Source organism: Gossypium arboreum, chromosome 11, assembly GCF_025698485.1.
Source record: "Gossypium arboreum isolate Shixiya-1 chromosome 11, ASM2569848v2, whole genome shotgun sequence".
NCBI lineage: Eukaryota > Viridiplantae > Streptophyta > Magnoliopsida > Malvales > Malvaceae > Gossypium > Gossypium arboreum.
In genome coordinates this window covers 109,614,832-109,632,439 of record NC_069080.1, presented here as the reverse complement: position 1 = coordinate 109,632,439, position 17,608 = coordinate 109,614,832, and the positions used below count along the sequence as shown (strand labels likewise).

The 17,608-nt window shown below is 35.5% G+C and overlaps 1 protein-coding gene across 4 annotated transcripts; it reads left to right on the top strand.

Annotated features, from left to right (window-relative positions):
• The first annotated feature begins 1,219 nt into the window (after positions 1-1,219).
• On the top strand, positions 1,220-4,745 carry LOC108470789 (violaxanthin de-epoxidase, chloroplastic). 4 transcript variants are annotated; one of them, XM_053020847.1, is made up of 6 exons: positions 1,220-1,277; positions 2,091-2,414; positions 2,543-2,715; positions 3,221-3,317; positions 3,417-3,808; positions 4,042-4,745. In XM_053020847.1, exons 2-6 carry the CDS (start codon positions 2,127-2,129, stop codon positions 4,553-4,555), a joined length of 1,464 nt encoding a protein of 487 aa, XP_052876807.1. In that variant the 5' UTR covers positions 1,220-1,277; positions 2,091-2,126; the 3' UTR covers positions 4,556-4,745. The 4 variants fall into 4 exon arrangements, with proteins under 4 accessions (XP_052876807.1, XP_017627747.1, XP_017627746.1 ...); XM_017772258.2 differs by having other exon boundaries at positions 1,265-1,500; positions 2,567-2,715; XM_017772257.2 differs by lacking the exon at positions 1,220-1,277 and adding an exon at positions 1,288-1,500 and having other exon boundaries at positions 2,099-2,414.
• The last annotated feature ends 12,863 nt before the right edge of the window (positions 4,746-17,608 follow it).

Sequence of the window (17,608 nt, the reverse complement as noted above, 5' to 3'; positions counted from 1 at the left end):
ATTCAGCAACCAGACATTGAAACAAGCTTCAGATGTTGAATCCAGGGAAGACCTGCAAATTTGCTTTTGAAAGAATCAGGAGAGTTGCTTCTGTTTATCTGCTTGATGGCCACAAGCTGTCCACTAGGAAGAATGCCTTGATAAACTTCACTGGTAATTCCCTTGCCTAGACTGTTCTGTTTTCTGCTAAAGCTTATAGCATTCTCAATCTCACCCTTGGAGCAACTTTAGAGACTGGAGCACCTATTATAATTATGTTTTGATTTAACATGTTTATGAAGTTGTTTCTTGAGCTTGTTCCTCTTCATCCTCATGGTCACATACTTTACTAGGTCAAGGATGAGCACTAGTACTATTACCACGATAAGAAGTTAAGAACCTTAACTAAGTCTTTTAGGCTAGACAAAACATAATTCTAAGCAAGGTTGATTCAAGAACATATGTGGGTTCTACTACTGTAATTTCTTTTACTTGTAACTTAAGAAATGTAAGGTTTTAACCCGGAGTAACTTCCATGCTCTTTTCCAGTTATTATTGGATGAGCAGAAAAAATCAATGTCTGCAAAATGTGATTATATAATGGAGAAATGGAAGTTAATTTCACAGGAAAAAACGCCAACCAGAAATACATTTATAGACCGTGTTTTTCTTAGTGGTTATCACTGATATAACATTTCAAGAAGTCATTTTTTATTATTCAACAACCATAAAAGCTTTGAAACAAGGAAAGGGTTATCATGAATTTTCAAGGTTTTACGGCTTGATTAATTTGGTGTTAAAAGATGCAGCAAAATTCATCGTTTGGGGGAGCTAAATCCTGTCTTGTAGTTTCAACACTAATTACGTGTATGGTTCCCAAAGCTTTTCGATGCTACATTAATTACGTAAACAAAAAATTGTTCTTAAAATGATACATCTTTTTCAGACTTGTCGAGTATGGATCGAACTGTCATCTTGTACATTTCACATAACATCACACTCACTTTGGAATTTCAACATGAAAATAAATAAATATGGTTAGTCTAGTTTTTTCAGCATGGATGAGAAAATTAAGTAAATCAAGTTTTTCTACTTTTTTAATGGATAAATTTTTGTACCCATAAAAATTTAAACTGTGGCCTAAATGTATCATTTACAATATTTTCGGGTCAAATCACAAATTCTTTTTTTTATTGTTGTCTGAAATTTTGATAAAATGAAGCTAGCTTCAAATTGTACTTGACTACTTGGTTAAAGACAGGGCCCGACATTCCCAAATATACAGGGATACGTAAAAGGTCTGGTTTCCACACATTGTCTTATCCTAATTTCACTTATCGATCATTTTGCTGTTAGTCACACGTTGTTGTTGGCTTCTTGCCGCCTTTTTTTTCTCCCCAAGTGTTAACAATCCATTGCCTGTCTGTCTGCAATCTCTCTTTTATAACCATGCCTAACATTTAAAAATCATTAAAAAGAAGAAGAACCCACCATTTTATTTTCCTGCTCCATTCAATTAAGGTCTGTTCTTTTCTCCCTTTCTCTTTAAAATAAATAACCTTTTTCTTGTATTTATAGCTGGTAATTGACAGAAAAAAGAAGAAAAATTCTTGGTTTGTAAACTAGTAAAGTTTGGGAATTTGTTGCTAAGTTTCATTCTGGCATTTCTTGGTGGGAAATGGATATGATTCATTAAATGATAAAATTTATAATACAATTTTGCTCTTCAAAATTTATAATACAATTTTGCTCTTCCTTTTTATTTTTATCTCGAAATTGAGCATCTTTTGCTTAATTTTTCTATGGAATTTGTTTGTTAGGAAAATGGGTTTTATTCCTTAGTTGATAATTTGTTCCAGAAATGGTAAACCAGGCAACTAAATGCTCTTCTTTTGATTGTTTTGCTCCTTTTTTTCATTTCCTTTTACAAATGCTAGTAGATGATTGCTTTTTTATATGTGCTGAAAGTTTGGTTTAGTGAATGATGCAAAAATTATATATTTAGATCATATGCATATATGGAAAGTTAGATTCTGACATTTCTACTGAAAGAATTGGACTCTATTCCTTCGAATTTCTCCAGTAACAACATTTATACTGATTTATTGTAGATAATCAGGTTGTATGTGAAGTTGAGATACTGGAATATGGCAGAAGCTGCTCGTCTAATATGTTTTTCCCATGGTAAAAGTGTTAAAGTTCCATGTAGAACATCCGGATTTACTCGTAAAGAGAGGTTTCACCGGAGACTAGTAGCTCATTTTCATGGCATGATGCTACTGAAACTTCAATCTAGTTGCAGAAACTCAAGGTATTCTCAGTTAATTAAGCCGAATATGAATTATTCTGCATCGAAGTTAAGATGTTCACATCAGCTTTCAAGAAGAAAAGAGAGAAAATTTTCATCAAGTAGCAGCAATGAAAGAACACCTAAGGTAGTATTGGTGTATAGATGCTGCTGAGTTTCTTACTAATTAACCACATTCCTTCGTATGTTAATGTTCGTATATTTGTATTTACGTATCTTCTTCTTTTCCTTTTTCTCTTTGGGGTCTTCTTTAAGGCAGAAGAGGTATTTTCATTTCAGATACCCACCATATCAAATCTCTTAGAACAATGGAGCCAGTCACAGACTGTGAAATTGGTTGGACTACTTGCATGTGCATACTTGGTGATTCCATCAGCTGCTGCTGTTGATGCTCTAAAAACATGCACTTGCTTGTTGAAGGAGTGCAGGTATTCGATCAAATTAAGTGTAAATGGTCTTTAAATTAGTACTCGTCTTTCAGTTTTAACTTTAGCTCATTAAAACATGACAACAAGCTGTACTATCGCACCACATCCTACTAATAGTAGTTCCTGTTTACTTATTTCTACCCTGTCAAAAGCTGTTTGCAAGGGTAACTGAGAAGCTGCCTTTACTGCATAAGTGGTTCATGGAAGGCCTACAGTTCACCACATTTTGTAATCTATATATCTATTAGTAATCTATAGATTGTGTGAAACATTCATACGTAAAGAGATCAATCCTGAAACCATCACCAATGAGTATAACCATCAATTTTCAATCATCAGATATCTTATACAACTCTGGAACAGAATCCAATCTTTTGTATTTTTTTTGTTTCAGCTTCATAAATGAACCTCCTACATCCCTGATTACTTTAGATTGCATTCTTAAGTATATAAAGATAAAGGTTCTACCATCATCTAACTCGATGTGCAATGTTGTTCTTGTCAGGATAGAACTTGCTAAGTGCATTGCCAACCCGTCATGTGCTGCGAACGTTGCTTGCCTCCAGACCTGCAATGATAGGCCAGATGAAACCGAATGCCAGGTTAGTTCTGTATGTTTCTTGCAAATGATTTATGTTGAATGATGGGGCAGCTTATGCGTGAGGGCGTGCATATTATGCTTTTTATCAGCACTTTTGCAGATTAAATGCGGGGACCTGTTTGAGAACAGTGTTGTAGATGAATTTAATGAGTGTGCCGTCTCGCGCAAGAAGTGTGTGCCTCAGAAATCTGATATAGGGGAATTCCCTGTCCCAGATCCTGCTGTTTTAGTTGAAAACTTCAACATTGCAGATTTTACTGGGAAATGGTTCATAAGTAGTGGTCTAAATCCTACCTTTGACACTTTTGACTGCCAACTACATGAATTCCATATAGAAGGTGGCAAACTTGTCGGGAATCTGTCTTGGAGAATAAGAACACCAGATGGTGGCTTTTTCACTCGATCAGCTACGCAAAGATTCGTGCAAGATCCAAACCACCCTGGGATTCTTTACAATCATGACAATGAGTACCTTCACTATCAAGATGACTGGTAATATCCGTTCCTGTATATATCTTTTAAGTTAGCATTCGCTGGTTAAGTATATCCTGAATATTAAACATTCAATCATATTTGAGGGAAGCATTTCACTTGTATGTGCTTAAAATTTATAATCTGGTGCTACCGTAAGGCAAAGTGTTTTGAGTTTCGAAACCCCTGGTCATGATTGTGCCTTTTTTCATAAGATTCTTGCTTTTGTACTCATTGGTTAATATAACATGCAGGTATATTATATCATCCAAAATAGAAAACAAACCAGATGATTATGTATTTGTATATTACCGGGGTAGAAATGATGCATGGGATGGATATGGTGGTGCCGTTGTCTACACAAGAAGTGCAGTTTTGCCCGAAACCATTGTACCTGAACTCAAAAGAGCAGCTCAAAATGTAGGCAGAAATTTCAACAAATTTATCAGAACAGATAATTCTTGTGGTCCAGAGCCTCCCCTTGTAGAAAGACTTGAAAAGAAAGTAGAGGAAGGTGAGCAGACACTGATTAGAGAAGTCGAGCAGATAGAAGGGGAGGTGGAGAAGGGGGTCGAGAAGGTTGAGAAGACGGAACAGACATTGTTTCAGAGGTTGGCTGAAGGTTTTAAAGAGCTGCAACAAGATGAAGAAAACTTCTTAAGAGGGCTAAGCAAAGAAGAGATGGAACTTTTGAACGACTTGAAAATGGAAGCGAGTGAAGTCGAGAAACTCTTCGGGGAAGCACTTCCGATCAGGAAACTAAGATAGATTGTTTCACAAGTGATTCACCACAGTTAAATTACATCGTTTTGTTTTAGAAACTGTATAGCTTATATCTCCGTAATTCACATGGAGGCTCAAATCAGTTCAAAAAGTATTCATTCTGCTACTTGTTTTTCTAAACATATGCATATTCATGATATTAAATAAGATCTAAGTAAAGATCATCAAGAATCAATTATCAAACAGCTCAACGGAATAAAAATAGAACATCATAAATATGTATACATGTAATATGCAAAACACCAACCAAGATCGAAAAGAGTCGATCTAAACGCAACAACTAGATATCTATAGATCAAAACACATAGCAACCCCAAACCTTGGGATTCGATTATTGCAAATCAAAGATGAGAAGTCTGATCCGAGTGAATTATTCAAGATTTCATAAAGATCACAAGTAGCTTAAATGATCTGCCTCTAACGATAGTACACAGATGCGAGTCGGGTCCTTGTAAAGACTTTCCAGTAATAGTAAAAGGATTGACAGTCTTCAACAAAATATCCAATTTTTATAATCACTCCTCTAATCATCTCAATCAAGATCCAATCCGAATTAAGCATTCAAGTTCAACAATTTTTACATATTAATGCATTTATTAATTTTAATTATTTGTAAAATATTGTAGTGGTTTCTTATAAAGTGTTGAAATAAAGTAAACAAAATGTATTGGAAGAAGGCAAAAAGAAATATTGGAGAAGATCTTGTAACACTAAACGTAACAATAAGTGATGGTTTGTAACGTGGAGGAAGGCTGTGAGTGGCTGAGAATAAAACTTGGTAAGGGAATAAGAAGAGAGTTTTAAAGAGAGATTTTGGGACTCAAAATGTCAAAATGCCAAAAAAAATTTGTGAAAGGCTCATATATATTATGTCTCAAGACAGGAGTTACAAAGCTGACATTAAATAAGAAAAAAGAGGGAGTTTTCAGTTACAAAGGCATTCATACTCTTTCTATAATAAAGAGTTTAAGTCATAATGGTGATGGTGAAGAGTGAGTAAAAGTCCACTACATTTATGAAAGAAGAAGGGGAATGTGCTTCATGTTACAGGAAAAGGTTAAGAGGAAACTTACGAACTACCTACATATTTGTTCCACTAAGTCAAGTTCTTCGGAATGTCTCCAAAGTGAAGATAACGTCATAACCCTGTCATATTCCGAAGTTACTTCTATAACACCCCTCGTTCGACCCGATCGTTGGTCCGAGTTGCGGGGTGCTACATCTGTTGTCGGGGTAATTACTATCATAATATTGTAATTTAAATCGATTAAACATTCAAACATTCCATTAAATACAATCATTACACGCTAAATAAAAAATTCGAGATTCATTCGACCTTAGGAAAGCTCAATCCGTAAATCATTAATCGCCAAAATTATTAGCAAAAAGAAGGGTAATTAAACTACCAAAATAGTCACTTTTGTTTACTTCAGGTTCCAGTTTAGATACTTATGTTTGAAAAGTTGCGTTTTAGTCACTTACGTTAACGTGTTGTAACATTTTAGTTACCAAACCATTAATTGTTGTTAACGGTGTAACGGTAAGTTGATATGACATGTTAAATCATCATTTCAATCAATAAATTTAAGTTAAATTATACAATCGGTCCCTATATTTTTTTTTGTTTTAAGCAATTTAATTTTTTTCTTTTATGTTTTTTAACTTTCTTTTTTTTTTCATTATCTTTTGTTTCTCCCTCTATTTTCCTCCCTTCTCCGCCTTTTTAACATGGTTTTTCTAGGATTTAGTACTAATAAAGACTCATTTCCGAAATTATTTACAAAAATGGGTTGTTTCTAAAATTGATAACGGATATAGACCGAAAACTCAAAAACGCACTAATGTGGACGCATCTTTAGGGGTAACCCAGAAAAACGCTTCCATGACAACGTTTTTTTCCTTGTGTTTAGGTAAAAGCGCGTCAGCGCGCTTTAGTAAAAAGCGTTGACAAGGACGCACTTTTGGACGTGTTTTCCCCCAACGATCACCTCCAGCGGCAGTTTAAAAATTTTACCGTCGAGCCTTCAACGGTCAGGAAAAAAAGTATAAAACACCTCCAACCTATTTTTTCACACCAAATTTTATTATTCTTCTAAATTTCTCTCTAAATTTCTCAAAAAAGCTCTCAAGCTCTCTAAATTTTTTTTATTTTTGTCTGAATTAGTATTTTTTTTATAATTTCTAAGAAATTTGATCATATTAGCAATAGCCCAGCAATTAGCTTATCTCAATGATAAACATATATTCGTCAACCAAATGAAAATGGTAAGGGTTAATTTAATTTTTTTAATATTATTTAATTTTTTTATTTCTTTTTTATAATTAATTAATATTTTTATAATTTTTATAATAGTCGATAGATCAAGTGTTATAATATTTTATTCATAATCTACCTAGTCCTCCATCACTGTTGATTGAAAATACTTGAGGGATGCTTGTTTTTGGCATATGGCTAATATAGGCCGGGGGTGCAAGTTGGACCTGAAACTCATCAACGTGTTTGTGGAGAGGTGGAGACCCGAGACACACACATTCCATCTTCCATGTGGGGAGTGTACCATCACTTTAGAGGATATGTAGTTACAATGGGGTTTACCAGTGGATGGGTCCGTATTCACCGAGTCCGTTCAATCTGATGATTGGGGAGCCATATATTAAGATCTTTTGAGTGTAATTCCGGATATTATTTACGGAGGTCGAATCAATATAGGCTGGTTACGAGAGAAATTCCAGTGTTGGGGGATGATTTGATTGAATTATAAAAAGTACGAAACGCTCGAACGTACATCCTTTAGATCATCGGAGGTTATCTAATGCCAAACAAGTCATAAAACCTGTACATCTGAGGTGGCTGCTAAAATTCATCGATTTTAAAGCAGCTGATGAACTTAGTTAGATGTCTGCCGTGTTGAAGACAATTTTCTAGGAGATGTGTCAAGCGACGCAACCTAGTAAAATCAAAATCGAAGGTTGTCTCTCACTGCTACAATTATAGGCTCGGTTTCACTTTCTATTTTTATGTTCTCGAGTGGATCACCCGTATACATTCTCACTCATAACAAGGTAAAATCTATATTAGATTTTACAATTATTAAATAGATTTAAAATAAAATTTTATACTAAAATTTTATTTAAATAGGTGGAACCATTCGCTGAGTTACAAAGGAATTCCTGCTGTTCTTAAAGATATACAGTTTCTATTAGACCAACGGTCGGAAGCGCATATAAGTATTTATTTCATTTTGAACTAAATATACATAACATAGTTGATTTTGTATTTAGTATTTAGTATCATGTATATAACTAATATTTTTTATCACATTCATATAGTTTCAATGGACACCATATGAGGATCTGATAATTCGAGCAGTAATTTCGGATGAATTCCTACATAATCCGAACATCTGGTACGTTAGGGTCCTATTGGTCAAATATGCTACCGTCGAGATGCACCAGACGAATGCGGCAATTCAAATTTTGACAACCGATTTTCGTAGCACCTGAGGTGCTCGATGATGAACACAAAATTAACTAATGGCAATCAGATACGCATTGGCTGCTCTTCCACTCGGAATATATTGAAATATGGGTAAATTGGTATGATAATATACCTACTCATGAACCAATTATCGTTTCGGAGTTAGTGTATGATCCAGATTACATGCCATGGTTTAAGATCCATAGCAAGCCATATTTACTTTCGGAAGAGAAGAGGGGTCGACAAATTATTGTGAAAGGGTACGACGGGGCCCCTTAAATCCAAGGACAATGGATGGCAATGCGGGCCCATCAAAAGGGCCCACACAATTACCGGCCCAAACGGAGCAAGCGACAATGCCCACACCACTACACCTTCAAATTATACAAGGTGCGTATCCTAACTCTTATATGTATCATAACCCTTATATATATATTTTTCCACTCCTATGCCAGGTTGGAATGTATGGCCCGGTGTATCTCATTTCTCGATAACTTCGAATCAACCGACAATATATAAGCCATTATCATAAGAGGTATCACATGAGGCACCGTTAGGGAACTCAACTCATTTCTAATTTCTATCTCCTTATGGGATTCAAGCCGGTTACGCTCATTCGCCGTGGGTGATGCAAACACATCTGTGATCTTTGTTCTATTAAGGTGGGTCATCTTTCCAACACTCACAACCAGAAGCTGATCCAGAACAATTACAACCTCGGCCGGAAGCTGAACCAAGAAGGAATCTAGCACGTAACCGTCGACCACCTCCATGTGGCACTGATTCCGACCGGCATATGCATTGGTTTATTTTTTAATATTTTTGTACAAATTATTTTTAAATTGTTTCATCTAATAAAATAGAAGTTGTTTTGAATATTTTTGTACAAATTATTTTAATATTGTTTCATTTAATAAAATAGAAATTCTTTTGAAACAAATTATTTTAATATTATTTCATTTAATAAAATAGAAGCTCTTTTGAATATTTTTGTACAATTTATTTTTTATTGTTTCATTTAATAAATTAAAAGTTCTTTCGATATGGACATGTTGGTATTGTATGACTTGGGTTCTTACACCACCCGCATAACTTTTATTGGCTCGTTCTTTCCTATATATCCATATTATTACATATTCTAGTCGGGAACGGTCGACCTTTTGGTTTCCGACACAATTCTCTATCCGATAATAACTTAAATAGAGTAAGCGATACAGAAGACCACTTACGTTCATCTGGGATTTGTGGGAATACATGTTCCATATGTTGTACATGTATTCTAATTTGTACACTTCATTGACATAGCTCATGGGATCCAAACGGAGATTCTGACAAGCTGCAATTACATGAGCGTATAGATAACGAAGTGTGTAAAACCTGTTAGAATTAAGTGACCCAAATTCTTATTTAAATAAAATACGATGGAAAATAAAATAAAAGTAAAATCCATATAGAACTAGACTTCTTTTATTTTATTTTAGAATAAGGTTTTTAAACCTTATTAAACTCCATCTATTTTATATTGATTAGGATAAGGTGTTTCAATCCTACTAGAATATGGCTTTGCAAGCCTATAAATAGACATAGTCTATTCCTCTTGTATTTGAGTAAAAAATTTTTCGACATAGTGAATTTTCTTCTCCTCTCTCGTGGTTTTTTTCCGAAAGGGTTTCCACGTAAAATTTATGTGTTCTTTATTTTTATTTATTTTATTCTATTTTATTTTTCACAAACCGGTATCGAGCTTCCGGTTATTCATCTCGATCACGGTATTGGCGTCTTTGAAGTATGAAATTTCATTGTTGGATCGCAACACCGATTTGCGTTGTGGCAAATTAAGATGCAAGCGCTTCTTGCAGATGGATCTAGAGGATGCCCCGCTAGGATAGATAAGATGCCTTCGACATTAATGATGAAGAGAAGAAGCGTAAGGATCGAAAGGCATTAACACAATTACATCTGCATTTGTCCAACGAAATTTTGCAGGATGTGATGAAAGAGAAAACGCCACGCATTATGGAAGAGGCTAGAACAAATATGTATGTCGAAAACTCCAAGTTGCATATGAAGCGGCGTCTTTATGCTCATCGTTTGGAGGAAGGTGCGTCAGATACACGAACACTTAATGTTGTTTAAAGAAATTCTCTCAAACTTGGAGGCCATGGAGGTTCAAGATGATAAGGAAGATCTAGGGTTGATTCTACTTTGTTCGTTGCCCGCCTTATTCAACCTTTAGAGACACGATTCTCACAGCTTGATGAGGTTTATGATTCTTTAACCTCGTATGATAAGATGAAGCATCTTGTGGTTAAACCCAACTCGTGGAGAGGGTCTCATTGTTCGTGGGAGACAAGACCGGAATGTTGATGATGATCGTGGTAGAACACAGAACGGAATCCTCGTGGTAAATCTAAGGGTAGATCGAAATCTTCAAACAGAGGTAAAACTTGCAACTTCGCAAGAAGAAAGGGCACATTAAATCTGGTGCTATAAGCTACAAAATAAGATTAAAAGGAGATGCGAATCAAAAGGGAAAACAATGAGAAAATTCGGTGAAGTCGATGTTGTAGAAGACTACAGCGATGGTGAACTTCTAGTTGCTTCATCAATGATTCTAAAGTAAGCAAGGAGTGGATACTTGATTCAGTCTGCACCTTCCACATGAGTCCCAATCGGGATTGGTTTACAACTTATGAAACAAAGATTCAAGGTGTTGTTTTGATGGGAAATAATGCTTCATGTAAAATCGCAGTGTTGGAACAATTAAAGTTAAGATGTTTGATGGAGTTGTCAAAACACTTAGTGACGTGCGGCATGTTCCGAATTGAAAAGAAATTTAATTTCGTTGAGTACTCTTGATTCAAAAGGTGCAGATACACAATTGAAAGTGGGGTTTTAAAGATTTCCAAAGGGTCCTTGTTGTGATGAAAGGGCAAAGAAAGATTGCCAAGTTATATGTTTCTGAGGTTCTATCATATCGGTGATGCAATTGTCGCTTCCTCTTTCTTGTCGATGATGATATTACTAAACTTTGGCATATGCGCCTAGGGCATATGAGTGAGAATGGCATGGCGTAATTATGCAAAAGAGGACTTCTTAATGGGCAAGGAATTTGCAAACCGAATTTCTGTGAGCACTTGTGTTTTGGGAAGCAAAAGAGAGTTCGATTCACTAGAGGAATCCATAACACGAAGGAAACGTTGGAGTATATCCATTCGATCGTGGGGCCGCCCGAGTGCCTTCGAGAGGTGGAGCTAATTATATGCTAACCTTTATTGATGATTTTTCCGAAAAGTTTGGGCGTTCTTCCCAAGCGTAAAAGCGATGTGTTTTCCACATTTAAGTCTTGGAAAATTATGATTGAAAAACAGACGGAAAATGATAAAATACCTCCGCATGCATAATGGCTTAGAGTTCGCTCGATGAGTTTAATAGATTGTGCAAGTCGAAGGGATCATGAGACACTTGACGATTCGTCATACTCCACAACAAAGCGGCGTTGCGTAAGCGAATGAACGAACGATCATGGAGAAGGTTCGATGTATGTTGTCAAATGCCAACTTACCGAAGTCATTTTGGGCAAAAGCGACCTCATCTTGCATGTTTTTGATCAACCGATCTCCATCCGTTGCCATTGAGAAAAAGACTCCACAAGAGGTATGGTCCGTAATCCCGCTAATTATTCGATTTAAAGATTTTTGGGTGTCTGCGTATGCTCATGTTGATAATGGAAAATTGGAACCGAGATCCATTAAATGCGTTTTCTTGGTTATAAAGTGGTGTAAAAGGCTATAAGTTATGGTGTCCTGAAAATAGAAAAGTTGTGATTAGCAGAGATGTTGTTTTGATGAAACCGCTATGCTACCTAACTTATCTCTTAAAGACTCTTCCAATAAAGAAAACCAAAAGTAGGTGGAGCATCGATTAATACGTAATCAACTCCTCAAGCCAATACAAAATTGAGAATAGAGTTGCTTCTTCACCGCAATACTCTATCGCCAAAAACAGGACAAGAAGAGAAATTAAACCTCCAAAGAAGTATGCCGAGGTTGATCTAGTTGCTTATTGCTTTAAATGTGGTGAAGATATAGATGCGAATCAAGAGCCATTTAATTATTCGAGGCGATTAGTGTGAAGACTCGTAAAAGTGGATGTTTGCTATGCAAGAGGAGATGGAATCACTCCACAAAAAATGTAACATGGGATCTTGTAAAACTTCCTAAAGGTAAAAAGGTCATTCGTTGTAAATGGGTGTTTAAAAGAAAGAAGGGACTCAGGAGTTGAAGAACCCGGATATAAAGCAAGGCTTGTTGCAAAGGGTTACAGATCAAATTCCGTGAGTGAACTTCACAGATGTGTTCTCTCCGGTTGTTAAGCATAGTTCGATTCGAGCTTTGCTTGGTATTGTTGCCATGCATGATTTGGAGCTTGAGCGGTTAGATGTAAAACCGCATTTTGCATGGAGAACTTGAGGAAGATATTTACATGCAACAACCGAGGGTTTTATAGTCTCGAAAAAGAGGACTATGTTTGCATGCTGAAAAAGTCCCTTTACGGTTTGAAACACCACCAAGACAAGGGTACAAGAGGTTTGATTCCTTTATGACTTCTCATGATTTCAAAAGAAGTAGTTTTGACAGTTGTGTCTACTTTAAGAAAAAAAGTGATGGTTCTTTTGTGTATCTACTTCTTTATGTTGATGACATGTTGATAGCAAAGAAAAGATAAAAGAGAGATAAGAAAGGTTAAAGCCCAACTAAGTGAAGAATTTGAGATGAAAGATTTAGGACCAGCAAAGAAGATACTTGGTATGGAGATTCTCGAGATAGAAAAGCAAGTAAATTGTACCTAAGTCGGAAGGGTACATTGAGAAAGTTCTTTTGTGTTCAATATGCAGAGTGCTAAGCTCGTTAGTACTCCTTTAGCAACCCATTTCAGACTTTCATCGGCCTTATCTCCTCAATCAAATAATGAGATTGAGTACATGTCACATGTTCCATACTCTAGTGCAAGAGGATCTCTCATGTATGCTATGGTTTGTTCACGCCCGATTTATCATATGCGGTCGGTCAGCTTAGCGATACATGGCGAATCTGGTAAAGAACACCGGAAAGCGATTCATGGATTTTAAGATACTTACGAGGCACTACTAATGTTTGCTTACGGTTTGGAAGAACTAAAGATGGAGTTATAGGGTATGTTGATGCTGATTTTGCTGGAGACCTTGATAGAAGAAGATCTCTCACGAGTTACGTCTTTACAATCGGAGGTTGTGCAATTAGTTGGAAAGCCACTTTGCAAACTACATCGCTTTGTCTACCAACGTCGAGTACATGGCGATTATCGAGGCTTGTAAAGAAGCTATTTGGTTGAAGGGACTATTTAGTGAACTCAATGAAGACCTTCAAATCAGACAAGATTTTGTGACATCAGAGTGCCATCTTTCTTACAAAAGATCAAATGTTTCATGAGAGAACAAAACACATTGATATTCGGTATCATTTTGTTCGTGATATTATTGCTCGTGGTGATATTGTTGTGAGCAAAATTAGCACTCATGAAAATCCTGCAGATATGATGACTAAGTCACTTCCTATAACCAAGTTTGAGCATTGCTTAGACTTGGTTGGTGTTCATTGTTGAAGTTAAACCCTTAAGGGGTTTTTGGAAGAGGTGAAGAACTTGTTTATTGAAAGTTCGCGATGAAGAACTTGTTCATTGAGAATTTGTGTCAAGGTGGAGATTGTTAGAATTAAGTGACCCAAATTCTTATTTAAATAAAATACGATGGAAAATAAAATAAAAGTAAAATCCATATAGAACTAGACTTCTTTTATTTTATTTTAGAATAAGGTTTTAAACCTTATTAAACTCCATCTATTTTATATTGATTAGGATAAGGTGTTTCAATCCTACTAGAATATGGCTTTGCAAGCCTATAAATAAACATAGTCTATTCCTCTTGTATTTGAGTAAAAATTTTTCGACATAGTGAATTTTCTTCTCCTCTGCCCGTGGTTTTTTTCCCGAAAGGGTTTCCACGTAAAATTTATGTGTTCTTTATTTTTATTTATTTTATTCTATTTTATTTTTCACAAAACCTCCCAAAGTCCCAAGTCCTATTTCTGAAGTATACATGATATTGTCCGCCAGTAATACCTTAGTTCGATCTGGCAAACTCTGTTACCAGAAACCATAGGTTGTCACAATCGTGACACACTGCGTGTATGGAGTTGGCTAGCACCTTAGCCTTATTCATTTATTGCAGTACCTTCCGGTACCATACATAATCTCCTTGTATTTAGCCTTTATAACCCGTTGCTCACTTTAAGAACAGTGCCGCCAAAGGGAAGTATGTCTCCTTCACAATCAAGGTTATCAACAAATAATGTGTTCCTTTTAAAACATAATTGAAACATTCTGCCAGGTTTGAAGTCATTTGACCATATTGTAAGCCGCCGTCGTATGATTGTGCCCACTGATCGAAAGATATGTTATAGAGGTAGTTTGAACCTTGATCGTTAATTGACCGCAAAATCACTAACATATCATGAAAATGGTCCTTATTGATCTCGTACCCTATCAATATAAGTGGATAGTGATAATTACATACCACTTTTTCATTCAAAAGAAATTGAATATTACAAACCAAATGATATTTGTAACGCCCCGTACCCAAGACCATTGCCGGAGTCGAACACGAGGTGTTAATAGACTTAATTCATTACTTAAACAGCTCATACAATTCATTTTAAAATTTCCAGACAAGCTGGCTAACTGCATCACAGTCACTTTAAAAATCATATCTCGAGTTCCGAAACTCGAAATCCAATTCCGTAAATTTTTTCTGAAACTAGACTCATATATCTATCTACTAATTTTTTTCTAGAATTTTTGGTCAGGCAAATTAGTACAGTTTATTAGTTAAAGTCTCCCCTATTTCAGGGTTCGACTACTCTGACCTCTGTGTATCACGAATCAGATATCTCCCTCTACAGAGCTTCAATGACTATGCCGTTTATCTCTAATAAAACTAGACTCAATAAAGAATCTGTACATATAAAGTATGACTTCTAATTATCTTTGTAAAATTTATGGTGAATTTACAAAGTCAGAACAGGGGATCCAGAAATCGCTCTGGCCTTGTTTCACAAAAATTTAAACATCTCATAAAATATAACTCATATACCTGTTTTGTTCCATCCATATGAAAATAGACTCATAATTCTTCAATTCCATATATTATTCATCATCTAATTGTATCTTTACTATTTTTAGTAATTTTTCAAACTTACGTCACTGGTGCTGTCTGAATCTATTTTATGGTAAATTTTACCTATTTCATGGTTTCCATGGATTAGCTAGCAATTTAGCATACATAACACCAAATATGGTAATGATTAGCCATTCCAATGGCTAATCATTACCAAGCATTTCCATACCACTCAATAACCATATCATAAGACCATATATACAAAATGATTATAATGCTATACATGCCATACTCAAAATATACAAGCCATTATGCCAAGATGGTATACGGATAGTGTGAGCGAGCCTCCGACCGTTCCCGATTCCGAGCTGGCTTGTCAAAACTACAAGGAGTGAAAAGGAGGAGTAAGCATAAATGCTTAATAAGTTCACATGCAAATAGCAAGTAACATAACCATATAAGCAAACATAAAACATCATTTGCATAATCATCACCAAGACATTCATATCACATTTTCATTTATCATCTTACCATATTGTTGTTATATCGATTTTTCAACCCGAGGGTTAAGTACATACCTGTTCAAAGTATCCATTTCACAACACTTACCAATACGTCCCTTGCATCTTGAGTATTCCTCCATTTCAAGAGAACTTTACCCGTTGAACACATCGAATATAATTCGGATACATGGAAAGTTTGCACATAAGTGCCACATATGTAGCCAAGCTACCATGTAACTCGCCCATAAGTGAACTCGGACTCAACTCAACAAGCTCGGATGCCTAGTTACATCTCTCGAACTCGGACTCAACTCAACGAGTTCGGACATTTGCATCCATAAGTGAACTCGGACTCAACTCAACGAGTTCGGATGCTCAACCATCCTAGTGACATGTCACTTGTATCCTAATCTATTCCTAAGGTTCAAACGGGCTTTTTTCCTCGATCTCACATCTTTGCCGTCTTCCACGGAATATCGGAACCGATACTCGGTGATAGTTCATACTCATCAAGTAATTCACATAATTACATATTATTCAACAATAACCACAAAACATAACGTTTCATGATAATAATAAGCATCATATCATATAAACAACATTAAATTCCTTAAAACAGCAATTATGTTACTACATTTACACATGAACTTACCTCGTATGCTAAAATGGCTACTTTTACCATTTCGTCCACAACTTGGTATTTTCCCATTTTAGCCCGAATTTCAGCTTTTCCTTGCTCTATCATTTAAAATATAGTCTAATTAGGACTCACGTTATTCAAATTGACCCAAAATCATATTTTGGAAAAATTACAATTTTGCCCCTAAACTTTTGCATATTTACACTTTTGCCCCTAGGCTCGGGAATTAAACTTTATTCCTTATTCTTATGTTTTATAACATGCTGATCATTTTTCCCTTCTATGGCAACATCAAATTCTCACTCTAACATGTACTTATGACTATTAGGTATTTTTACCGATTAAGCCCTTTTGCTCGTTTTTACTTAAAACCGAGTAGCACAAGTTATCTAACATAATTTAAAACCTCATATTATATCATAAAACACCAAAATACACAAATTTCACCTATGGGTATTTTTCCAAATATGAACCCTAGGTTGAATTATTGCTAGCATAAGCTTAATTGAGTTACCAGGACTCCAAAAACGTAAAAATCATTAAAAACGGGGCTTGGAATCACTTACTATGGAGCTTGGAAGCTTGAAACAAACCCTAGCTATGGAGAACCCTTGAAATTTTGGCCTAATGAAGAAGATGGACAAAAATTGGCTTTTAATTTTATTTTTAATTCATTTTAATAACTAAATGACCAAAATACCCTTACTACTAAACTTTCCAAAAATTCCTTCCATGTCCTAATTTTGTCCATGAACTTAAAATTGGTCAAATTGCTATTTAAGACCTTCTAATTAATATTCCAAAACAATTTCATACTAAAAACTTCTAGAATGCAAGTTTTGCAACTTATTCGATTTAGTCCCTACTTTCAATTTAAGCACTTTAGGCATAGAATTTCATCACGAAATTTTCACACAATCATGCAATCATATCATAGACCTTAAAAAAAATCATAAAATAATTATTTCTATCTCGGATTTTGTGGTCACGAAACCACTATTCCGACTAGGCCCAAAATCGAGATATTACTGCTCTCCCCTTTCGAGGATTTTCGTCCCTAAAATCTTACCGTAAAAGTGGTCTTCACTTTTAATCTCATATTCGTGTCAAGAACTTGCACTTAGACTGTACCTCCAATACATCTCTTCAATTTCTCATATGATCTAAAAGCTTACAGTCTCAACTCTCAACTGTTCTTAAACTT